At 46.0% G+C, this 26041-nt stretch overlaps 1 protein-coding gene across 7 annotated transcripts in view; it reads left to right on the plus strand.

Annotated features, from left to right (window-relative positions):
- DGKD (diacylglycerol kinase delta) overlaps window positions 1–26041 on the plus strand; it is a 118415-nt gene that overhangs the window by 56973 nt on the left and 35401 nt on the right. For 5 of the 7 annotated variants that reach the window (XR_013519164.1, XM_078328855.1, XM_035306090.3 and 2 more), the window contains exons 4-8: window positions 22386–22490; window positions 22737–22869; window positions 23785–23891; window positions 24298–24423; window positions 25322–25424. Coding sequence is in view for 6 of the 7 variants with exons in the window: in XM_078328855.1 (XP_078184981.1) it covers window positions 22386–22490; window positions 22737–22869; window positions 23785–23891; window positions 24298–24423; window positions 25322–25424 (574 nt within the window). In the remaining variant the exon portion in view is untranslated. Of the gene's footprint in view, window positions 1–8052; window positions 8283–13465; window positions 13714–22385; window positions 22491–22736; window positions 22870–23784; window positions 23892–24297; window positions 24424–25321; window positions 25425–26041 lie in introns of those variants that run through there. The other 2 variants (XM_035306094.3, XM_054258063.2) reach the window with 2 other exon arrangements.

Consider the following 26041-nt stretch of genomic DNA (forward strand, 5'->3'; position numbering starts at 1 on the left):
GCCCAGCCAGAAAAACTGTATATAATTGGTAAATGTCTCTGCATAAAAGACGCTTCCCATTTTGCTGCAACTGCTGGCCCGGGTGTGGGACAGGGAGAATTGTATTTGTGGGTCCCATAAGTCCTCTTGAGTGTGAAGTGTCTTTGCTTTTCCTGTTGGGAAGGCCCCCGTTCGTCAGCAGCTCCTGCCCCCTGGGCTCACTTCTGCAAGTGAGCCTGCCTCTATTTCTGCTCAAGTGCAGTGTTGCAGGAGAACCTGATTGCATGTCCCAGCTCTGTCAGCTCTCAGTGGCGGGTTCTTGGCCACCTGTAGCTTCATCTTCCCATCTGCAAACTAGGGTGGTCCGATGTAGCACAGCAGTGGTGGGGCAGTCAGGCACCACGTACAGAGTAGGTGCTCAGTGAATGAAATACTGTGATTGTTAACACGTGCCTTGGACAGCAGTGCAGGCCTGCGGGATCAGGTGCAGAAGGAAGTTAACGCAATGAATTTTGCACTGGTAATTCACACTGTGTTCTCAGGTTAAAGAAGCAGGAAGAAGCAGGTGTTGAGTCAAATTGGTGGCTGTTTGCTAAGTGTGGGGTTTTACTGAAGTCAGCACCTGCTTCTGCAGCTCAGCTGGTCTGAAAAGCCAGGTTACTCCTTGTGAGGGCTTAGGGTTCGGTTCGTACAGTCACTCCAAGCAGGCACAGGAGAAGATGCTGTCCTCTTCTGGCAGCCTGGCTGGTGAGCAGTGGAACCAATCATGGTGTCTGTTCTTTATATTTAGAGTCTTGGGTGGGAGAGGACGCAGTTACTCAACTGGGCTATGTGTTTAGATTATCTAAAACACACAATGGTGTTTGCATTTGTGAAATCTAAGGCATTTTCACCATATGATTGTGTGTGTGTGAGAAAGTATGTGTGTTAATTGTTAACACTTATACTTAATTGTTATGAACAAGTGTATCGTATTTGTTAAGTGTCTTTATTTACAAATGGTAGAGAAAACAAAATGGACAGTTGAGAGACTGTCATTGGATTGTAGTAATTTAGTAAGGGAAAGAGTTCTTTGAGAAAAGACCTGGTGGGAAGACATGGATTTGATTGAATTTTTTCCTAGGGTGCCTGGACAATGAATAATTTTAGTCATCTTTACTCAGTATGCTTTTAAATGTGTCAGAGTGTGATTGAGCCAAGTCCCGTCTGTCTGGTTTTTTTTTTCCTTGAAAGTTACGAAAATGGTATCATTCTCTAGGAAATCATGTTTAAAAAAAAATCCCACGTTTCTGTCCCAGAATAACCTGGTGTTTCACAGTACATAGTGGTAGGATCTTTTTATTTCCTTGAAACAACTTGTTATCAAATTAGATAATTTCCTGCTCTGTGGTAGGGAGACTGCTGTTTACAGACCCAGTCCTTCCTCCCCACCACACAGCTGAAGAACCTGGTTTGAAATGTGAACCTAAAAATGAAACATGTGATTCCCCCCACCCCGTTTTTTTTTTTTTTTTTAAAGACAGGAGGACTGTAGGAGTGGTTCTCACTAGATCTGTGCAAAAGGGTTGGGCCTGCAGACTGGGTCTGGAGTAGAAAGTGCCCTGTGGGAGCTGCCTCCATGGCTGTGGCTGGGTGCGTCCATCATGCTGGACTTTATATGAGAAAAGTCAATACTGTTTTCTTTTTCTTTTTTTTAAATTTGGTAGAGATAGGGTCTCACCATATTGTCCAGTCTGGTCAACCTGGTCAAATCCTCCTGCCTCGGCCTCCCAAAGTGCTGGGATTACAGGTGTGAGCCACTGCGCCTGGCCAATGCTGTTTTCTTTGTAGCTGAATTGTTCATTGGCTGCAAAGCTATAGAGGGTGGGTCACGATAATGAGATGTTTGGAAAATAGTTAGGAGTGGGGCTGACTTCCACTCCATTCTTTGATTTCTTTCTCTTTGAAAAAAGAGGGGCTCAAGGGACACTGATCTTGGAGGCAGGAGCCTTGGAGTTTGTCCTATACCCAACACTGACAGGGAGCTGGGATCGCTTCCTTGTCTGTAACCCAAGGTCATGGGCACAACTGACTTGCTGAGGCTGTTGCCAGCTCTGCTCTACCTTCTGAGGAACTTGATGGTTTGCTTTAACGTATCATTAGATACCTTGGTATGATATCTAATCACACCAAGGAAGAGAGTGGGTATTTGTTCTTCCCAAAGCCCTGAGTATTGATTTCTCCAGGGCAGTACCAGTTCATACAAACTCTTATCTTTAGCACCTACTTTGACTTGCATCAGTTTTCTGGCTTGGATGTTAAGCTATATAGTCACCCTGGTCATTCAGAGAAAGGTTCATACTGTTCTTTAATGACTGTTCTAATGCATGAAAAACATTTTTATGACTTAATTGAGGCATAATTGATAATGAACTACCGTATTTAAGGTGTACAGTTTGATAGTTTTTACACACACACATTCTCTCTCTCTCTCTCTCTCTCTCTCTCTGGTACCAAATACCACTCTGTAAATGCCTGTAGGGTTGATTTGTTGTTGCTGTATCTCTATTCCTTGGTACCTCTGGCATTTCTGTCTCCCCACTCCCCATCCACATGGGACTGTATCATCACCATGCTGTGACAGGGGCTGGCTGAGTCAGGCTGGTGGGCTGCAGCTGCCCTGCAGGCTGTGCTCTCCCTTGGTGGCTCTTCAGATTCTTGGTGATGTGCTCAGCGCTGGTACACAGACCCTCTGAGTTGGGGCTTGCCAGTGGAAAAAAAATACTTTCAACATTTTTCTGTTCTAGTCTTTTAAAATGTTAAATCCTGTAGCTGGAATTACTTCTTTTGATTTCTGCAATGTACTCGAAATATCAGAGGAATAAGGGAAGCCATTGTTAGCTTGGTTAGAAGAAAGGGATAAACCACCTCTGAGCATCCAACTAAAATTAGGAAGCGGGTGGTTCTAGATGAGTATAATTCCAGCAGGCACTCGACCTTGTGTATGATTCCCTGCCTGACTGGGGCTGTGGTCTGAGATGTCCTTTCCTGGATAGATTACAAAATGGCAGCCCCTGGAGCAAATATATGAATCAGCCAGGAAATTAAAAGAGAACAGGGTAACTTAGACTGGGCTCTCTCTTTGAGGACGTGGCTACTGTGGCTGCTAACTACATTCAGGTCCCCAGCATCAGGAAGTAGTCTGTACCCACTTATCCTTTGCATCTTAGGGGGACTGGGTCTTTGTGCATTAGCAGCAGCTGTAGAGGTCGGGTTTGGGAGTCAGGGGCTCCCTTATCAGAGCTGGGGAACTTAGAATAACAGCTGTGCTGCTCATAAACCTGTAGTCTCTCCTGTTAAACAGAGTGCTAAGTTCATGTGCTGGCAGACACAGCTCTGCCAGACCACAGGGCCACCAGACAGGCACTCTGTCCCTCCATACAGGAGGGGACCATGGCATGCCTTGGACGAGGTGACATAGCCAACCATCTTGTGGCCCCAGCTGATGACAGGACCACGTGATGACTGTGATGCTTGGAAGAGAGAAATGTCTCAGGTATCGTGGTCCTGACCTTGTCGCTGCAGTCCTGTATCTTTGCTTCACAATCATAAAAATTGAAAGCTTCAGGTTGTGGTATGCTTTTTTCAAGCAGTGCAGTAGTAATGTGTTTGAAGATGTTTTCCTTAGAGTTAGTTTTTGGGGCGAGGAGATAACTACCCTTCCATCTTGCAGGTGGGTTGGCTGGGGCATGAAGCCGTCTCATTGCAGAGTGAGCAGTGAACCACTTTTGTCTGTACACTGACCTGTGGCTGATTCGGCACCCTGACCGTCCTGACTGAGGGAGTTGGTTAGGGGGTGGAAGGACCCACACTTTGTGTGTGTGGGTTATTTTTAGAGACAAGGTCTTGCTATATTGCCTGGGCTGGTCTCGAGCTCCTGGGTTAAAGCAATCCTCCTGCCTTTGCCTCTCAAGTAGCTGGGACTACAGGTACATGCTGGACCCACACTTTGGATTCTGTCCCTCCTGGCCTAGTTCTTTGCCAAGAGCAAAACTTGAGAGCACCCTCACACAGGTAAGAGTTAGACCCTGTCGGGAGACGTTGCTGTTTTCTCAGACAGCTGAGCTCTCGGACTAAAGTGCAAAAAAGTTGGAGGACGTGGGAATCCTTAGCCCACAGAAGAAACTCTCTTTAATTTTCCATGTGAAGTAAGGGTAGGGTATGTTAGGGTAAGGCATCTTGGTTATGAGATGCCTGAAGCAAGTGCCATGAGGGTGGCTGCCAGCTGAGTCATCTCCCTCAAAGAGCTTTCCTGGAACCTGTCTCCCCGGTGATGCCAGCTCCTGTGCCTCCATTGCTGGCTCTAGCTGCAGGGGTGGTGGAAGACCCAGTATTTTAGCTAGGCCTGGCCAGAGGCCATTGGGATAGCAGATCAGTGGGTGAAGGAAGTTGTATAGGCAGATGAGAGTAATGATCTCTGATCGTGATTTTTATAGGAAATAGGCATAGATTAAGGCATACATTTGAAAAGGAATAGATACATTAATTAATTAATTAGAGATGAGGTTTCGCTTTGTTGCCCTGTCTGGAGTGCAGTGGCATGATCACAGCTCACTGCACCCTTGACCTCCCAGGCTCAAGTGATTTTCCCCACCTTAGCCTCCTGAGGAGCTGGGACCACAGGCAGACGCCACCATTCCGAGCTAATTTATAATCTTTTTTTTTTTTGGTAGAAACAGGGTCTCATTATAGTGCACAGGCTCATCTTGAGCACTTGGGCTCAAGGGATCCTCCTGCTTTGGCCTTCCAAAGCACTGCTGCTCCCAACCAGGCATAGACAAATTTAAAGACACCTTTTACTGTAGAAGATTTGGAAAATAGAGAAAACCAAAAAGAAAAGAAAAAACAAAATCTCTTAGTCCTACCACTTGAGATGTGAACTTCCAGTTTTCCTGGCTGCATGTGTCCTGCCTTTTAAAAAAAATACAATACTGTGCATGAGTGTATGTTCCCCATTCCCACATTTATATTTTATTGTGATGGAGTACATATAACATAAAATTTAGCATCTTAACTATTTTTAAGAGTGCAGTATAAATATGCCCTCTTACAAATTCTTTGTTTTTCCCTCCCTGTGTGGCTTTGTTTTCTGCGTGGTAGCTTACTTTTGTGGTTTACTTAACCACTTTAAGTGTTGAACACACAGACAGGCTCGAATCAATTCATTTTAAAAGGTGTGGACAAGAATTTGTTCTAAGGGTGACACCTGGCCCGAGCCAGCAGATGCAGTTGTTCTTACCTTGGCCACTTTGCTCTGAGAAATTTTATTGCTTAATCAAGTTGACCTTCAGTGATCAAAAAAGTAGATGGTGGTGCCAGGTCTTTGAGTAGCTTATGAAACTCTTTTTCCTTCTCTTCCCTGATAACTTACTTGTTCACTATAACATTACTGTAGCTGCCTTTGGATATATGCAGATTAACCATCAGTTAATCCCAGTGAAAAATGGATAAATTATGACAGCATGGTGACTGTCAGACTTCGGGATGCCAAAGCATTCCCATTGCTTTCCCTCCACCCCCATCCCTTCGAGATTTACTGCCAGGGACCTTTGGGTTAGCTTTCCTAATTACCAGGACTCCGAGTTTTTTCAGCTCCTTGTTCCTTCTCTGCAGTAGCTGAAGGATGCAGGTGCCTTACCCTCCTGCTGTGGTTTGTTTCTCTAGTGAGAAGTTCACCAGCCCAGTGACTGAAAGCCAAGGCCAATAATGCACGACATTGTTAGCCCAGGAGGAGCACAGCCCTGGACACGAGGCCTTTGGTCTCACTTCTCCCACCTCCCTTTTGCAGTGTGCAGTGTGCAGTGTGCAGTATGCAGTGTAGCCACAAGCTCTGCCTTGGAATTGCTTACTGTGTCATAGTTCCTTTGTGCATTTTAAAATTTTTTGTTTTTTGGAGGCAGAGTTCTGCTCTGTCGTCTAGAGTACAGTTGTGTGATCTCAGCTCACTGCAACCTCTGCCTCCTGGGTTCAACCGATTCTCCCTTCTCAGCCTCCTGAGTAGCTGGGATTACAGGAACCCACCACCACGCTTGGCTAATTTCTGTATTTCTAGTAGAGATGGGCTTTCACCATCTTGGCCAGGCTGGTCTTGAACTCCTGACCTCAGGTGATCTGCCCACCTCAGCCTCTCAAAATGCTTGGATTACAGGTGTTGAGTCCCTGTGCCTAGCCTCCCCCTTGTGCATTTTTTTAAAAGGCAAAGTTCTGTATTTACTGTAGTGTTTATATAGTAAAAATTGTTTCTTTAAAAAAAAATGATATTGCTGTTGTTTCATTAATGCCTGGTTACTGCATAGGTTCTCAGTGGCCTGCCCCAGCTTCCCTGTTCCCTTGAGACTTTTTATTTTTATTGTGTGCTTTTGTAGAGTTTGAGGGTTTTTAGGAACTCAAAAATTGCATTATAGCTAAAATACCTGGAAGGTTTTCTTGATGTTAAGATTCTTTAAATTCCCTTTTTAGTACACATAACAGGTATCATTATAGATAATTAAGTACAGATAACCCAAATAAACAAAAACCACTCAAAAGTCTTATCACTGAGATTCTGGATTAAACACTGTTGTACAGATCTGTGATTCTCAAACATGGGTAGGGAGAAGGCGGTGGGGGAGGTGAGATTGTCCGGAAGAGGACTTTTGGGGACACATTGGTTTGTCACAGTTGTGGGGGTGGGGAGCTGGGGGGTATGTGTCGCTGACGCCTAGTGGGTTGAGTTCAGAGAATCCGCTCAGGGTCCTCAGAGACACCCTGCAGTTGCGTGGCAGCCCCACAACAAAGAGCTGTTTGGCTCAGAATATCAGTAGTGCTGAGGCTGAGAAACCCTGTACACACAAATAGGTGTGGGCGCTTTTTCTGTGACTATTGTTACATACACTTTAGTTTTACAAAAATTTGGATTATTTATACAGACTAGTTTATGAGCTGCTTTTAAAACTTACTACTTTATGAATGTCTTCCTGTGTCCATGACTATGCATTCTCCTCACCCTTTTCAAAATTGGCCTGTGGCATTCCATTGCGTGAGTGTATTGGAGCTTACTTCACCAGCCCCGTCTGGAGGCTGAGGTGCTGCTAGTGTTTTGCTATCAGAACCACGTTTGTTTGTATTTTGCCTTCTGTGTGCTGGTTGACTATGACCAGCCCATGTTGGGCACCAGCTCTACATCTGAGGTGTCTTTCATGGGTAATAATGTTCCCTTCCTTCTAGAGACCCCCCCGCCCCGCCATCCATGGCAGTCCCCAATCTCTAGTTTTCTCATAGTTGAACACAACTCAAGCTTAATGAAGCACTGTTGAAATAGTGAATAGGTAAGTAACAGAGTATTTCTGTCATATTTCATTTTTAGGTAGAACTTTCACTTTTTTGCTTCATTTTACTTTATGGGTTTCTTAAAAAAAAAAATTTATCTTCTGATACGTTGCATGTGACTTTAACTATTTGCCAGATTGGCTTTGCTCCATGCCTGGGCTTCCTGAGTTCCTGGGGAGGTGGGAATGGGTCAGATGGAGAATGCCTCGCTCTGACTGTGCTGTGGGTGGCGTCTTTTAGCCGTCATGGTGGGGAACCCATCCTTCCCCCCAGAGCTGCTCTGAGGCTGCAGGTGAGGTGCAGCCCAGGAGAGGAAGTGCATGACAGCTGTTTGGGCCTGTGTTCCCTTTTGGGGTGCAGGCAGGGCAGCGTGCAGAGCTGGCAGGCTGGGCCGGGGCCTGACACAGTGCTGTGCAGAGTTCACTGGACCTGGCATTTGGACTCTTTCCACATGGGGACCTCCAAGAGCTTGTTTGTGTGGTGGTGACTATTTTTGTGTTTTGTGTGGTGCTCTGTGAGGAAGTCCGTTGTCTACGTACATCCCCGCTGCTTTGAATGGTATGTCTCTGGGGGCTTCCAGGTAGGGAATTGTGTACAGGGAATCCAGGATTTGGGCAGCATTGGAACAGCAGGATGTGAGTAACAGGAAGTGACAGAAATGACCCAGGGTGCCAGATGCTTATTCTCGGCCACCTTTCCAAGCACTGCAGCCCGGGAGCTATATTTAGCAGTATTTCCAGTGCCTTGTTCTGCCCCCAGCACCATCCCTTTGCCCCTCTCTTGGTTGGTGGCTGATTGCATGGTGCTGATTTGCTACTCTGGCCTCTCTGGTCTACTTTGTGATCTGTAGGCTCTTGTCCACTGACTTTAAAATTCAGTTTTTGTTTGTGCTGGGTCACTTCCATTTTGATACTCGTGGAGCAGTTGGAAACTGTTCTGAGTGGGAAGGGCAGCAGGTAAGAGTCCCAGGGGACAGTGTGCCGTCAGACTGGGAGGCTGTCGGGTGGTGAATTCGGGGTCAGGGTTGGAAATTAAGTAGAAGGAATTGAGCCTCATTGTAAGATGCTCCAGAGGGTTGCTACTTGGCTTGGCTTGGAAATGGAAGGCTGGGATTTTTTTAAGATACAGGCTTGGTGGTGTTACTTCACTCATGTGCTAGAAACGTTCTGTGGTTCTCACCTGGCCAGACAGAAAGCCTACAGGTGGAAGGAGCTTCTCTGTGGTGAATTCCTATTGTCTGAGCTTTGTCTCAGGGGAGAGATTTCCCTCCAGTCTCCCAAAACAAGCCCTACAGAGCCCAGATGTGTTCTGCTTTGGGTGGGTGAATTTTCACCTTGCATGTCTGTCCATCCCTCACAGTGTAGAACTTGTCTCTGTGTGCTTTGAGGTTTCTAGGGTGTGATGTTGGTTTGTGGTTTGTGGAGGGGTGTGTGTTGGGAGGGAAGGTGTTTTTGTTGGTCTCCTCTGAAAGCTCCCTTCAGAAAGGTTCCTTCAGGACCTCCCTTTCTTTCCTTCATGAAGCATCCACCTTGTTTTCAGACACTCAGGCTATTTAGGATTCAGGAATTTACTCTGGGATGAGAAATTTGAGAGACAAATTAAGAACAGTTATGTCTGCCATGAGATGCGTGGTGGTCAGTAGGGGCCTGGCCAAGGTGTGTAAAAGCCCTGGGAGCTCTGCATAGAGGGGTTGGAGATGATAACAGAGGGAATGCCAAGCTCAGGCACTCAGGAGATTCCCCTTCCCCGGTTCTATCAGCAGAGTCTGGCTACTGGCATGGTTTCAGGCTGACCTGTTAACCTTCTGTATGGCTGAACTACAAGTGTAGGGCATGGCTAGCATGTGTGTGTCTCTAGTTCTGGCTTGGGCATGTTAGCATATTTTTGAGCCAAAAACATTTAAAACATTCAAAGAGGAACACAATGAACACAACTATGACTACTTCCAGCCTGAGAAATAAACATAATAGGTATGATGGAGGCACTTGGAATTCTCTTTCCTATCCTCGTTTCTTCCTGCCCCTCCCCGCCCCGGGGTCACCTCCATTCTAACTTTGGTGTTTATCATCTGCTTGCATGTTTGTGTGCTTTTTTGACATGTATGTGTAGGCATGAACAATATATGGCATTGTTGAACCGGTTCTAAAAGTTGAATAAATGTTATCAGATTGGGCATCCACAGCATTGCGCTTCCTGGATTTATCTCTGTGGATTCATCTAGCTTGACTTAAATGGTTCAAGGTTTAAAGCAACTGATTCCTGATTCCTGGAGTTAAATCAGAATTTCTGGGGAATGAGGCATGAGCCTCAGCACTGCTGACAGGCACGGCCCAAGTTGAGGCCCATGATGTGGTTTTCGTGGCTTCTGTACTGCTCCAGGATCTAAGACATGCCGTTGTGGATGTACGTTTTCCCAGATCCCTGTGATCAGCAGTGCTGCTGTGAATGGGCTTATCCTTGTCTTCTTGGGCACACAGACAAAAGTTTCTCTAGAATGTTTCTAAGAATAGAATTGCCAGGTGTGTGCATCTTATTCTTAACTGGTGATTGTCAAATTACCTCCGGAACTATCACCAGCAGTGGTCACGTATGAGTGATCTCATTTCTATAGTGTCTTTAAGTTTTTTTTTTTTTTTTTTAATATACCAAACTGATGGCATGAGTGCATGAGATAAGACATAGGACACTGCTGAGACTTTAATTGACACTGTGCCCTCAGCATGTCCACATGGACCTGCCAACCCCCCGACCCCCCTCTGTGAAGCTTGCTTCTCCCACAGCGTCCCCTTCCTGGGATGGGAGCAGCACCTTGCCAGCTGCTCGAGGGTCACTGTGGACTTCTCTCTGTCTCACCCTGTCCCGTCTGTTGTCCTCAGAGCACACCCAGAGCCCAACCACTCTCCTCACCGTCATCTCATGATGGGGTTACTGAGGAGCCTCCCAAAAGGTTTCCTGACTTCTTTCCTGCATCTTATTGTCAGCTTTCAATAAAGCCTCCAGAACAGTGCTTTCCAAACTTAAGTTTGCATGGCTTCTTATTTTACATGGAGTAAAAGCCAAAGTTCTTACAGACACCTGCATGGCTCTCTGTGGCCCTGATGCTTCCAGGTTGGCCCCTGGCCCCTGTCCTGACACCAGCCTCAGCCACACACCACCAGCCATGCACCAAGTGCAAGGGCTGGCTCAGCCCTTCCTATCTCCTTCCTTGCTTCCTCCTGGTCTCTGCCTCCTTCCTCACCTTCTCCCCATCTTTGCTGTGGAGTCCCCTGGTCCCCAGACCTGTCTTTTCTGGTCTCCTGTTTTTCCATAGTGCTCGCCACCAGCTATTACTCTCTATGTTATGTAATTCACTTACTTAATAAGTATTTACTGCCTGCATTCAAATGTAACCTCCACAGGAGCAGGGATCTTTTCTGTTTACTCAAGTGGAAGACTGCCTAAATTTATTTCTGCAGAGGAAAGAAAGAATTTGGAGCCCAGTGATGAAGATAGCACAGGAGAGGAGGTGAAGTTGAGGGAGCAGTTTCTGACTTGGGAGGTTGGGGGGATGGGGCAGAGTCACCGGCCTTTGGGAGGCAGTGGCAGGAGGACCTCCAGGCCCCTAAGTGTGTGGTAGGACCCCGAGAGCTGTGGCCAGTGGGCTCTGGGGCTGCGGAGGCAGCTCCTTTTGGGGTCTTGTCTTGGCAGCACCTTGGCCACTCCCAGAGCATACACTAGTATTGCAACAGTGGGTGCTGGGCTGGCCTGCCCCACCCAGGAAGTGCATTACTATTGAAGGGCAGGAGCCTGTGATTCTGACATCCTTCCTTCACGGCTGAGCTCCTCAGGTTACATAGCTCCACTGATTCTTTAAGCACTGTTGTGTTTAGAAATGAACCCTGCCGTTTCCATAGCCTTACCTCGTGCAGGCTCAAGTACCCAGGCCACGTGTCACAGCTGATAGCAAAATGAGCCCCTCAGCTGGAGGGTGCAGTTTATGACACGCCTGTGTGTGCTTGAACTCAGGCGCAGGGACAGGCAGGGCGGCTGGCGTTTCTCCCCAGCCCGTCTGACATAGAGGACCTGGTCCTTTTCTTTGAGAATGTGTACCAAAGGTGTGTCAGCTGTGTCCACGTAATATTTTCTTGGCGTCAGATGTTTCATGGTTTGCACTAACTACGAATACAGGACTTTAGATAAGATTACACTTTTAACTTGTGCTGCCCACATACACCCTTATCCTTAAGAAACAGCATTGCTCTGGAGTTACGCCTTGGTTTTCCCAGTTTAAACTTAAATATTGTTCATGGTGATTGCTTATTTTTAATTAAAGCTTTTATTTTGAGATTCTTTGTACCTTTTACCTAGTTTCCTGCAGTGGTAACCTCTTTCATAACCCCAGTACAGTGTCACACCCAGGATACTAACCTGGTTACAGTGGAGATCGGTAGCTTCCACGCCACAGGGACCCTCCTTGTGCCCTTTTATGGCTTCCCACATGTCCCTCTGTAACCCCTGGCCACCACTCATCTGTTCTCCATTTCTATAATTTGGGCTTTTCAAGACATTATATAAATGGAATTTTACAGTATGTGATCTTTGGAGTCAGAGTTTTCACTCAGCGTAATTCCCTGGAGCCTCATTCAAGTTGATGAGTGTATCAGTCATTGTTCCTTTTTATTACTGAGTATTATTCCACAGGTGTACCACAGTTTATTACTGAGTAGTATTCCACAGGTGCACCACAGTTTATTACTGAGTAACATTCCACGTTATACCACAGTTCATTACTGAGTAGTATTCCACGGGTGTGCCACAGTTCATTACTGAGTAGCCTCCCACGGGTGCGCCACAGTTCATTACTGAGTAGTATTCCACGGGTGCACCACAGTTCGTCACTGAGTAATATTCCACGGGTGGGCCACAGTTCGTTACTGAGTAGCGTCCCACAGGTGGGCCACAGTTCATTACTGAGTAGTGTTCCACAGGTGGGCCACAGTTCGTTACTGAGTAGCGTTCCACGGGTGTGCCACAGTTCGTTACTGAGTAGTATTCCATGGTGTGCCACAGTTTGTTAATCATTCACCCACTGACGGGCATCAGAATAGTTTCCAGCTTTTGGTGATCATGAATAAAGCTACTATAAACACTCCTGAGTAAGTTTCTGCGCAAACATAAATCTTCATTTCTCTGGGATAAATGCTGAAGGGTGCAATTGCTGGGTCATATGCTAGTCGCATGCTTGGTTTTTTAAGAAACTGCCAAACTGTTTTGCAGAGCCGCTGTAACATTTTATATCCCACCCAATATAAGATCCTCTTTCTCCATATTCTCTCCAGCAGGTGCTGTTGGCACTAGTTTCTATTGCCACTTGCATATCTCCTCTTGCACTTTGAGGGGTGAGGACTCATTTCCAGGTGGCAGGAGAAACGTCCTGGCTCTCTGCTTGGCCTTCTCTGGATACTCTGGCAGGCGAGTGCTGGAGGGCCTGGCTGCGGCCTGGGAGTGGGGTGGGCATCGTTTCTTGCAGCACTGGCTAGAGTAAGGTGGGTGTTACCGCCATTGTCAATTTCTGTCTTGTCTGATGGCCCGATTCTTGGCTCCTTGGCCTGGAAGAGCAGGCTTTTGTTGGGGCTTTCCACCTACACCCCGCCCCCTGAAGTATCCATCACTGTTTTTGGCTTCTGCTTCTTTAGCTCCAAGTCTAGGGTATACCAGGTAAAAAAAACCCAGAGGGCCACCACTGTGTCATCCCTTGGGCCAAGACCCTTGTCAGACTGCCACCTTCTCTCTACCTTTCAGGGTCTTCTTGTGTTGATTTTCTAATGCCCACAGTTTTCAGTTCTCAGTGAGAGCAGTGGGGAAAGTACCTCCATGTCATGAACTTGGATCTGTGAAAAGTGAAGAGGGGGGTCCAGGCGAAATGTTGTGCTCCACCCCTCCCTGCTTGCTCATCGTGACCGTTGGACCATTGCGGGCTCCAGGCCTCACATTAATTACTCGTAGGTCTTTTGGGTTGGCCTGTGGTTCCAACATGACACAGTTTGCAGGACCTTGATCTTTTTGTCATTTTAAGTGTCATTTATGAATGAGATCAACGTCCAGGCCTCTGCACGTCCAAATTCGTGGTTACAAATGGTTGGACAGGATGTGGCCATTTGGGTGCTGTGATTCAGTCTGCTGTGAATCAGTGAACTGACCTTGTCATTAGCCTCCAGATCTCATTTCTCCACCTTCTGTTTTGAACTCTTGGGAAACCTGGTCAGAGTGAGAGGGGCAGCTAGTCAGGTGGCTTAATGAGATGTCGATATCATCCTTGTGCTCATCCTCCAAGCCGGTCACCCTGCCAAAAAGGAAATGAAATGTGCCAGACACCGCTTGTACTGAGTGAACTTGGGAGAGCTTGTGGTGAGTGCCAGTTGCTTCCCTGCATTGTGCCCACTGGCCCTGGTCTGAGGCACCACCCAGATGAGGAGAGGCTGTGCAGGGCTCAGCCTGGAGCCAGCCTGCCTGGTGTCCTGGCCGCATCAGCTCATTTGCTGTGGTACTGTGAACAGGCCCCTTAGCAGAGTTCATCAGGTTGTGGAGAAGCTGAATGGAGCAGTTACCTGGAAAACGCCTGGTGGATTGCTGAGACATTCTTTGTGCCCTGTCCATGTTAGCTAAAGCTGCCCCTTGTTATATCAGCTGCTGTGTGCACATAAGCCAGAGTCCACCTTCTTTTCCATTTGAGAAATCATGCCTGTCTGTCTCCAGTATGTCTCCTTTTTCACCGTGATTTCTCAGCGATCACACCTGCGGTTTAAAAACCCCCGGGGCTAATTCTTCCCAGGACATAGGAGGACATTTTGTCTGGTTGGCAAATCATTTGGAGTAGAAAGGTATTTTCTCATATCTCTTGGAAGATCATGTACTTGAATCAAGAATAGAAACAAAAATTCTTCTTTCAAATAGAATTTTAAAGCTTGTTTCTTTGTCCTTAACATACATTGTAATCCTGAGACTTTATTCTGTTTTAGTAGCTCGTTTTTGGATTGGCTACATATGCACGTGGTACAGAAATCTTAAGACTAAAAAGGTATGAAGTGTTGCCAGGCGACTCAGAGGTCCCCTCAGTTAGAGGTGACTAATGTTAGTTTTTTCTCTGTACCCATACTCTTCCTGCAATTGGCTTTTATCTATGAAAAGTGTGTCTTAGAGGTTGTTTCATGTAAGAACATGTAGAGTAGCTTCAGGCGTTTTAGTGACTGCATAGTCTTCTGTTATATGAATGTACTGTCATTACGGTAACCAGTCTCTCCTAGTCTTATATTGATCAGTATTTGTTTGGTTTCAAATCAAATGTCTTTTAGTGAATGCTGCCATGACTAACCTTGTATATACAGTATGTGATTTCTCATGAAGATACAGGAGAGGATAAACTTATAGAAGCACAGTTGATGAGACACAGGTGTATATTTTAAAGTTTGACAAATTTTACCAAATGGTTTCCATAGAGGTTATATTAAATTTTGCTCCAATGTATGAGAATCAGTAGACCATGTTATCAAACATTTGATCTCTATGAAATGGAAAATGAGATCTCCTAATTTGTATTTGCCTGATGAGTAAGACTGAATATTTTTTCATATGTAGAAGATCCATCTCTAACACAGCTTTAACGTAGCTCTGCTGGGCTCTCATATTGATGCATGTGTTTCACCTTTCTCTTCCTATCTCTTGTATAGTTATTTTCTAACCAGATTTTTGTCCAAGAGTCTGGGCAGCTCTGCACCTTTCTTTTGAGTTATGTGGTTATATTGAGAAATCTCAAGTTCTGTATCCTCTTTTACTGAGGTGCAGCATGCACATGGAGGAGTGTACTTGTTAACAGGTGTACAGCTTGGTGACTGTTCCCGACCATGGAGAACACCATAGTCCCCAGAAACCCTCCTGTGTGCCGCTCCCATCAAAGCAGCTGCTAGGAGAAGCTAGCATCTAACACGATAGATTAGTTATGTCTGTTTTTTTAACTTTATTAAGGCATCAGGAAATGATGCAGTATATGTTGTCTTGAGTCAGGCTTATTTCTTTCGCTATCGTAAGACTCATGCCTCCCAATGTATTAATATACTATAGTTTATTCACTGTAGGCCTATTTAGAGAAGTGATGCTATGAACATTCTTGTGTATGTCTTGATGAGGAAGCTACGTGTTTGCATTTCTGTGGGGTGGGTGGGTGGAATTGCTGAGTCACAGGGTATATATGAGTTCAGCTGTTTTCAGAAGTAGTTGCACCAAATTGCACTGTCACCAACACTTAATATTGTCTGTTTCAGCTCAGCCATTGTGAGAGATGCATCACCCTGTGGCTTTAATTTCTATTTCCCTAATGACTAATCAAATTGAGCACTGGGTCATGTGCTTTATTGGCCATTTGTGAAATAACTGTTCAAGACTTTTGTCCATTCTACTATTAGTTTGTCTGCTCTTTTCTTATTGATTTTTAAGTTCTCTTACCTTCAAGAGATGTGCAGCAGGTGTCTAAAAATTCAAATCTGTCTATGGCTGTTCCAGCCTGCCTCGCAGCCACCATTTTATCCACTCTTCCTCTATGATACTGTGTTTCTTTCTCTAATCTTTCCAGCATCAAGATCTGAGGATATTTTCTTTCTCCAGCGTGTAGGTTCCCATGCAGCCACCTGTCTTCTTGCTCTCTGATGCAGCTCTGCTCCTTTCCTTGGTGGCACGTCCTGCAGCCTGGCCTTTTGAGTCCCTGAGATGTCATTGATTTGTCCTGTCAAGTTCAGTTTATTGCCCTACTTTTTTTTTTCTTTTTTTGAGACAGGGTCTTACTCTGTCGTCCAGGCTGGAGTACAGTGGGTGCGATCTTGGCTCACTACAACCTCCGCCTCCCAGGTTCAAGTGATCCTCCTACCTCAGCCTCCCAAGTAGCTGGGATTACAGGTGTGTGCCACCACGCCCAGCTAATTTTTGTATTTTTAGTTAGAGATGGGGTTTCACCATGTTGACCAGTGGTCTCAAACTCCTGATCTCAACTGATCTACCTGCCTCGCCTCCCAGAGTGCTGGGATTACAGATGTGAGCCCCTGCACCTAGCCTTATTGCCCTATTTCTGATTTTCAATTATCTTTTAAGTTGATTTAGGGATGTGATCTATTTCTTACTTTATATATTTGCTTGAAAAATATGAGCCATCTCTTAGTCTCCAAAGTCTTTTCTTGGTGAAGGCTGGATTTTGAAGATAGTTTCAGCCTTTTTGCACTATTCCTTGGTTGCCAGTAGTTATGGCTGCAATCCAGATCATAGGGACGCTCTTAGAGCATCTCCCTGCACCTGCCACCTGCCCTGGTAGGCAGGGTGCACAGCCAGGAAGGCATAGCCTGAGGGCCCATATCCAGCCCCCACTTTTTCTCCTGGGCCCTTCCTGCCCACACCGTCTTCCAAATCAAGGGATTGAATAGGAGGTACTGCTCACAACATCCCCTAGAATGAGGCTCCCAAAGAGTCTCACTCTCCCCTACCAGGAGTTGGACTGTGGCTGGTGTTAGGGGAGCAGGAAGATGAGGCAGGCTCTTGTCTGAGGGGTGCCTCCTTGCCTGCTGGCTGGTGTGGGGGCTAGAGCTCGCCAGGAGGGGTGTGCCAAGGAGCTGAAGGCATGGCATGGACATGTGAGTCATGACAAGTCTCTTGTATGCAGCTGGGGACTGACATAGAGAAGGCAGGCCCAGTTGTGTCCCCTTTGTGGGCAGCTAAGAAACACGGATTCTGACTTATTTGGTGGGACTCTTCTGTGATATTTCTTGTGGTTTGGGAGGGTGGACCACTGACACCAGAGCAGTCTCAAGGAAGACCAGATGGGAAAGTGGTCTCAGCAGTGTCAAATGATGATGCCAAAGCTGAGGGCTTTGGGCCTGAAATAGCACTAATAGTAACAGTGCGAGGTGCTCTTCCAGGACAGTATGAGGTTGCACCAACTGGCACCTCACAACAACAAGGCTAGGATGCAGCACTGCTCTTCATAGCCCCAGTTTACAGATGGGGCAGTGGAGGCCCAGGTTGGAGAAGCACCTGCTGTAAGTTATACAGCTGGCAACGGCTTCAGACTCAGGGAATGTGCCAGGCCCTCTGATCAGTTTCACCACAGCCCTGCAGGTTGCTTCTATCATCACCTTTCTCAGTGAGAAGCAAAGAGGGTCTGCCCCCATTTCCCAAATTTATCAGCGGCCAGATGGGATTCAGATCTGGGTCTGTCTCAGGCTTCTTCACAACACAACAGACACAAATAAGAGTTTTGTTTTTTCCTTAGAAGCCAAAACCCAGATTCTTTGACATTTATCTGTTGCTCAGTGTTTATCATCCACAGACAATAGCACAGATGAAGGCAAGGATGCCATTGACCACTTGTATCATTAACTCACTGTCTTTAAACCTAATGCTTTTGTCTGTAATTTGCTGCCTAGTAGTGCCCAATACCCACGAAGCAATTCTAATAAACCCTCTCCTTCAGTGTGTGGGGCAGGTGGGTCCAAGGATCCATTTTCTTGAATGCTGCGGCTGAGTTCTGGAGCACAGGTGGTGCTTCAGCTCGTAAAAGCTGCTGTGGGAGTCGTAGACTCAGGACCTAAAGCATTTCATAGATGTCTTCTATAAATATTCTGCTGCATGACTCCTAATAGAATCCCTGAATTATGCAAAGCAAGGCATGTTATCTTTCTCTTATTGTATTATTATACTGACGAAAGTATTCAAATATTAAAACTCACCCAGAGTAAACAATTAGGGACTCGTGCTTAGACTTGATAGGTAGATAGGGATGATGCCCATGACTGATGCACCTGCCCAGCCTTGGCAGCTCCCAGTCTCCCATGGCCATCCCCGAGTGGATGTCCAGTGACCCCCCAGTCCCACTCTCAGGGCCCACTTTGTTGTCTTCACGGCTGACTTAGTGTGGGAAATGGTTGCCTGCCTGCCTCTCCCCACTGAGTTCTGTGAGGGGGGGAACTTTGCCCACCATGTGCTTAGAATCCCAGGACTTAGAAGAGACACCTACAAGCATCTGCTGAGCCAGGGGGTGTCCTCTGGAGGGAGAGGGGCTGTTCATGGCACTCTCCAATCTTGAACAATAGGGCAGAAGGCAGACGGCCTCTCCAGGACTGCCTTTGCTGTCTCTCCTCCTCCCTCAGTCTCTCCCAGCTCTGCTGCTTCTCACACCCAGCCTGGCCCCGGGTGTTCTTCTCCCACCAGTTCAGAATATGTGGAAGGATAAGCAAACATGCACCATCAACCCAATTTCATTTATCCCTTCTGCCATGAAATTTGGTCTCTGGAGAATCTCCGTAAAACACAGTTTCTATGTTTTCTGAGCCAGAAACGTGGTCATTGAATAATTTAAATTAGGTATTCCTAAATTGGGTCGTCTTAATGTAAATTAAAGCTATGAGATGTGCCAAAATCTAAAAGTTAAATAACATATTCTGTTGGTGAATTGGGGAAGCAAGCATTTTCCTAACACTGTTGGTGAGAATGCAAAGTGGTACAGCCCCTGTGGGGGTAATTTGGCAATAGCTGCAGAATTACATGTACATTTACTCTTTGTCAGAGTAGCTCTACTTCTAGGAGTTTACCCAGTTACACTGGTAAAAAGAGGAAAGGATCCTTCTAAAGATAATTCGTGACATCATTATAAGAAATAGCAAAGAGTTTTAAATGCACAAAATTATCATTCATAGGGCACTGGCTCAGTTCTATTCAGTGGAGTACTGTGCCACTTGACGGAAAGAATGAAGAAGCTCTGGGTACTGCTAAGGAGTGATGGCTGGGATACGTAATTAAATGGAAAGGCACAGCTGGAAAACAAGTGTCCATGCTACTGTTTACATAGGGGACAGTATGATACACATGTTTGCATGTATCTTAAAAATGGAGGGAGAAACCATTCTCTCTCTCTCTCTCTCTCTCTCTCTCGGTAAAGCAACTTACGGGAACCGGGATAGAGGGGAGAGATATACAAGCTAGATTTCGGAATCTACCTTGTTTGTAGATTTGACTTTGGAACTCCATTGATATGATCATTATAAAACAAAATTAAATAAAAAAAGATTAAAACCCTTCAGAATTTTGATACACACTATTAACTTTTTTCTCTAAAAAGTTTCTATCCTGTTTACCTCTTATCAGTGCTTGAGGAGAACTCTTTTCCCCCACACATTTGTCAGTACTGGATAGTCATCTTTTAAAATTTTGCCAATCCCATGGGCGAAAAATAGATTGCTCTTTTCATTTGCATTCTCTGATGACTAGAGTGATGAAGCAGCTTTTTACTTGCTCATTATCCATTTTGTATTTCTTCTGTGAGGATGTCCTAGCTAGAGCAATCAAACAAAAAGAAAAGAAAAGACATCCAAATTGGAAAGAAAGAAGTAAAATTCTTGTTTGCAGATGACGTGATCTTATATTTGGAAAAACCTAAAGACCCCCACCAAAAAAAACCACACTATTAAAACTGATAAACAAATTCAGTAGAGTTGCAGGATTCAAAATCAATATGCAAAACTCAGTAGCATTTCTATATGTACCAATAGTGCACAGTCTGAAAAAAGAAATCAAGAAAGCGATCCCATTTATAGTAGTTACAAATTAAAATACCTAGGAATTAAGAAGTGAGAGATTTCTACAAGAAATAGAAGAGAACACACAAAAAATGGAAAGATACTGCATGTTCATGGACTGGAAGAGTCAACATTGTGAAAATGTGTGTATTACCCAAAGCAATCTACAGAGTCAATGCAATTCCTATTAAAATACCAATGCCACTCTTGACAGAAATGGAAAAAATAATTCTAAAATTTATATGGAACCAAAATAGCCACAAGACCCAGAATAGACAAAATTATCCTTATGAAAAACTAGAGGAATCACATTTTCTGACTTCAAATTATACTACAGAGCTATGCTAACCCAAACAGCATAGTACTGGCATAAAAACAGACACAGACCAATGGAACAGAATAGAGATCCCAGAAATAAATTCATGCATCCACAGTGAACACATTTTCGACAAAGCTACCAGGAACATATATGAGGAAAGGACAGTCTCTTCACTATGGTGCTGGGAAAACTTGTTATCCATATGCAAAAGAATGAAACTAGACTCCTGCCTCTTGCCATGTACAAACATGAAATCAAAATGGATTAAAAACTTAAATCTAAGACCTCAAAGTATGAAACTACTAAAAGAAAACACTGGGGAAACTTTCCAGGACGTTGGACTGGGCAAAGGTTTCTTGAGTAATTCCCCAAAGCACAGGCAACGAAAGCAAAAAGTGGACAGATAGTTAGAAAGCTCCTGCACAGCAACGGAAACCACAGAGTGAGGAGAAGGCTTACAGAATGTGAGAAAATATTTGCAAACTATTCCTCTGATGAGTGATTATAACCAGAAGAAATTGGGAGCTCAAATCCAAAAAGGGAAAAATCTAATCATCCAATTAAAAAATAGGCAAAAGATCTGAATAGACATTTCTCAAAAAAAGACATATATACGGCAAGTAGGTATATGAAAAAGTACTCAATACCACTGATCATCAGAGAAATGCAAATAAAAACTACAATGAGATACTGCCTTACCCCAGTTACAATGACTTTCATCCAAAAGACAGGCAGTAACAAATGCTGGTGAGGATGTGGAGAAAAGGGAACCCTCGTACGCCATTGATGGGAGTGTAAATTAGTACTGTCACTACGGAGAACAGTTTGGAAGTTCCTCAGGAAACTAAAACTATAACTACCATGTGATCCAGAAATCCCACTGCTAGGTACACACCACCAAGAAAGGAAATCAGTGTGTCGAGGAGATGTCTGCACTCCTGGGTTTACTGCAGCGCTGTTCACAACAGCCGAGATTCGGAAGCAGCCTAAGTGTCCATCAGCAGACAAATGGATAAGGAAAATGTGGTACATGTACACGATGGAGTACTCTTCAGCCATAAAAAATAATGAGATCCTGTCATTTGCAACAACATAGATGGAACTGGAGGGCATTTATGTTATGTGAAATAAGCCAAGCACAGAAAGACAGACTTCACATGCGCTCACTTACTTGTGGATGCTGGAAAAAAAGGAAACAGTTGAACTCATAGAGATAGGCAGTAGATGGATGGTTATGTGGGGCTAGGGGGATGGTTAATAGGTACAAAACTATAGTTAGAATAGACAAGATGGAGTAGTATTTGATAGCAGAACGGGGTGGCAACTTAATTTGCTGTGCATTTAAAAATATATACTAAGAATATATTTGGATTGTTTGTAACACAGAGAAAGGATAAATGCTTGAGGTAATAGAGACCCCATTTACTCTGTGATTATTCTGTGCCCGTATGCCCCATAAACACATATACCTACCATGTACCCACAGAAAATAAAAAAAAAGAATGTTGATGTATTTCTTTTGTGAAATGCAAGTTCATAGCCTTTTTTATGTCAGGAAGTTTTTTCCACTGATTTACAGAAACTGTCTATTATGGGTATCATTTTCATTTGTTAATTGTTACCAGGGCACAACTTTATGTCTTGTCAAGTTGTTCAGGTCCTGCCTAGTCTGATGTTGAGGTTTTCTACAAGAACATTTATATGTGATGCATATTGATATGTGACACATGCTTATGGTATTCTAGAGTTACAGTGGACTAGATTTCCCTAAACTGTTCAAATGCCGGACATCACTGTGGCTTCCTGAAGCAGTAGCAACTTTGTTTTCCAAACAGTGGAAAACAAAGTTGCTACTTTTTGAAAAATTTCCTAGGGCTTACTACTGTGTCTAAGTAGTAAGCAGTTGTAACTGTCTACTCAAGTTAATTGCTGATGAACATTAAAAAAACTAAATTTCACTGTCTTTTTAGTTTGAGATTGTTCTTAATTTTTAGTGATCCATGATAACCATTTTTGCTTTCTGCTCAGTGTGAATGCCTGAATGAAGTAGTAATTTATTATATATCTGTGAGGTAGGTCTTCAGAAAGTGTTCATAGCCGCCGGCACTTGCCTCTTGCTCATGGTTCTGTTGACATGTTTCTTTCCCCAGGTCATAACTCCATGCAGGAAGCTCATCCTGTGTGCCGACAACAGAAAAGAAATGGAAGATTGGATTGCAGCGTTAAAGACTGTGCAGAACAGGGAGCAGTTTGAGGTTAAAGAAAATACCCTTCTCCGCACGCCTCTTGTTGCCTCCCTCACCCGTGTCTGCTGTCTGTCAGTCTGGAGCTCACATCCTCAGCATGTTCCTTGTACAATTAAGGCTTGTTGCTTGTCCTCTGGGAAGACCTGTCCTTTATAAACTTTCCACCTCTTCTCTCTTGGATACTTTGTTTAATCTTGTCCAAGTTACGATTTAAAAGAGAAGTCTTATCTTTGCGTCTTGGTTTCATTCTTCCAGCCCACCCAGTACAGCATGGACCATTTCTCAGGGATGCACAATTGGTACGCCTGTTCCCACGCGAGGCCGACTTACTGCAACGTGTGTCGTGAGGCTCTGTCTGGGGTCACATCGCATGGGCTGTCCTGTGAGGGTATGAATGTGCATTTGTTATTCTGTCAGGAAAGGTGGTCTGGTGTTTTACTTGATAAAGGCTTGGAAATCCAAACCCAGTCACCGTGAAGAAGCCATTGCCACCCATGCGGTCCAAGGACACGGTAGTTCCTATGATGCCATTCTTGTTTATTTTTCCTGCTGAAGAGTCCTTCATCAATCATTTTTTATAGTGCTCAAACAGAGTGAAAAGCAGGGAAGCGGTGGGTGGCAAAAGGAGAAACAGAGGAAGCCTCTAGAGCACACAGAGGGAAGGGCACTGCAGGAACAGCTGCCGGCCCCAGTGTTTCACATCCACAGCCGGGTGAATGGGGCTGAAAGTGCATTACAGACCAGGGCTGCAGGGTTTGGGCAAAGGTGTCCAGTCTGGTGGCAAGAGGAGTGGGCTGGAGCAGGCCTGTTAGCTGTAGCCTGGACCACACCCTGCCTCTGCCTGTTTTTGTACAGCTCTCATGCTTCAGACTGGCTTTTACATTTTTAAATGATTGGAAAACATCAAAAGAAGAATCCTATTTTGTGACACATGAAAATTACATGAAATTCAGATTTTTGTCCTTAAAAAAGTATTGTCTCTGGCTGCTTTTGTGCTACACGGCAAGTTGAGTAGTTGTGACGGAGGCTGGATGCCACCTGCAAGGCCTCCACTGCTCGCTCTCTGGCCTGCGACAGAAAGCTCACCGATCCCCAGCTCTCCCTGATGTGTGGCGTCACATCTGCCGCCAGTCCCACCGCCCCCAGCCTCTAAGTGTACCACAGTAGTTCAGTTATAAAATAAGAGTGCCATTGGTACCTCCCTTGACTTTTCTGGAGCTGGACAGTTCTCACAGCACTGCTCAGCATGGGAAGTTCCTGGCACAGACACAGCTTGTAGGCTCATGTGTCCCTTCTCTCACAGTGTGCAAATTTAAGGCCCACAAGCGCTGTGCTGTGCGTGCAACCAATAACTGCAAGTGGACCACGCTCGCCTCGATTGGGAGGGACATCATTGAGGATGCAGATGGGGTACGTTAAGGATGCAGATGCACCTGTGGGGCCCTGAGCGACGGCGGCCCACCTGCATTGTCCCTTGCAAGCCTCCTCCCTGCCCTCCCCGGCACTGTTTCATTGGAGACGGTCACACTGGCTTTGGGTGTCACAGTGGAAAGTATATGCAGTCTCCGTGTAGTTGCCGCACCCCTGAGCTCCATCCTGTCCCTGTGAGTCTTGTTTGCACCTCTTACAGGTGCTGTGGGTAGATGGACCTTCACAGGCCCTGCCATCCCTCCCCTCACCGGCGTCAGGGAAAGAGCTTGTGCTGGGAAGAATGCCGTGGCTGAGTTACAAAGAGCGTTTCTGTCTAAGGACTCCTGGCTGCCCTTGACGTGGGGCCTTGGGAGCACCCCTAGTGCATGCCTCTGTTTGGTCTCAGATCGCGATGCCTCACCAGTGGTTGGAAGGAAACCTGCCTGTGAGTGCCAAGTGTACCGTGTGCGACAAGACGTGTGGCAGCGTGCTGCGCCTGCAGGACTGGCGCTGCCTCTGGTGCAAGGCCATGGTGAGTGTGCCCTGCGCTGTGCTGGAGGGGAGGGCCTGCGCCCTACAGCGCCATGCAGGCCTCGTGCCTCCACGTGACCTGCTGGGTCCTGGTAAACTCGTCCCAGAGGCCCCTCTGGCTCTGAGAGTTGGTGTTTTGACCTGTTTGGTCATTTTCCTTTTTAGTTGTTTTTTTTTGGTGGGGGGGGGGGTGTTTGTTTCTTCCTTTTGAATTTAGTCCTGCCTTTTCGACACATGTAGGTGTGTTGGGATGGATGTACCCTGCATTGTGTGGCCCTGTAGCTGCTGGGTTGTGAGGGGTCACCTGGGTGGTGTGGAAGCAGGAAAGCTGGAGAGGCCCTTCGGAGCAGTGTCGGCTCTGGGTGGTGTTTACAGTGAGCACAGCCAGGTGGAAGGGGCATAGCCCATGTGGCCCCCCTGCCAGGTTCTGGGTCTCATCATTGCTCTGGGTGCTGAGATGTGCTTCCAGGGAGAGATGCACGGAGCCTCCATGTACTCGCTTTTGGGATGGTCATTGTGAAGTGGCTGCTGCAGTCACTTGCCTAGCACATCTGGCCACCAGGAGGAAGCCAAGATACAGGGGTGCGTGGAGACACATTGCCCCAGGAGCCCTCACCCTCGTCTTGAAAGTTTGAGATAGCTGTGGTCGAAGGGCCAGAGGCTCGGGGGCAGGACTGTCGCTCACAAGGTGTGCACCATGACTGGCTCCCGCCTGGTGTTTCTGTGCTATGCCTTCTCGAGTGCAAAGCCAGGGCACGGGGCCCATGATGGGAGCAGGCCAGCCCAGCTCTGAAATCACCCGCCTCTGCCGTGGCCAGCTTATCAAGTACAGGGCAGCAGGATTTGTGGTGTGTGTAGAGGATGCCAATGACCCTTGGTGATGTGGGGACTCGTTTCAGGTTCACACATCATGTAAAGAATCCTTGCTGACCAAGTGCCCACTTGGCCTGTGCAAAGTGTCAGTCATCCCACCCACGGCTCTCAACAGCATCGACTCTGACGGTGGGTACCACACATGCTCATCCTTTTCATGTACTTCCACACGCTTCCTGCTCCACGCACTTTCTCCTCTGCTTCCTGCTCCATGCACTTTCTCCTCTCCAGCTCTAGAGTTGGTTATCTTGGTGAGATGTCAGCAAGAGGTCAGACACAACCGTGGGGGGCGCTGGAGGAGTTGCACAGAGTGGCACACAGTGCCCTGATTCTACGGCATTGCCATTAGATGGGCCTGAGACCCAAGCCTGGTGCTTGACATGGATGTGATGTTGTTGAGTGGAACCTGTTTGGTATAGTAACATGTCATACAGGGTTGTAGCCTGGGAGCAGCAGAGTACACCAGCTAGCCGGGTGTGCAGCCGGCTACACCACCGAGGTTCGTGTAAGTGCAGATACTCTACATGGTGTTTGCACGGCAATGCAGTCATCTCACGAGGCCTTTTCTCAAGACATATTCCTGTTTTTAAGTGGCAGTAATTGTAAGTTATGAGCTTAAAGGAAAGCCCCTTTCCAGCTCACAGAAGCTCCTGGGCTTAGGGTCTTTGATGGCCCAGCACACCAGCAGACTGCAGAATCCAGGTTCTGGCTATTTCTGTGTCCAGAGAACATGATAAAATGTCTCT

The sequence above is a fragment of the Callithrix jacchus genome, chromosome 6 (assembly GCF_049354715.1).
Source record: "Callithrix jacchus isolate 240 chromosome 6, calJac240_pri, whole genome shotgun sequence".
NCBI classification, from domain to species: domain Eukaryota; kingdom Metazoa; phylum Chordata; class Mammalia; order Primates; family Cebidae; genus Callithrix; species Callithrix jacchus.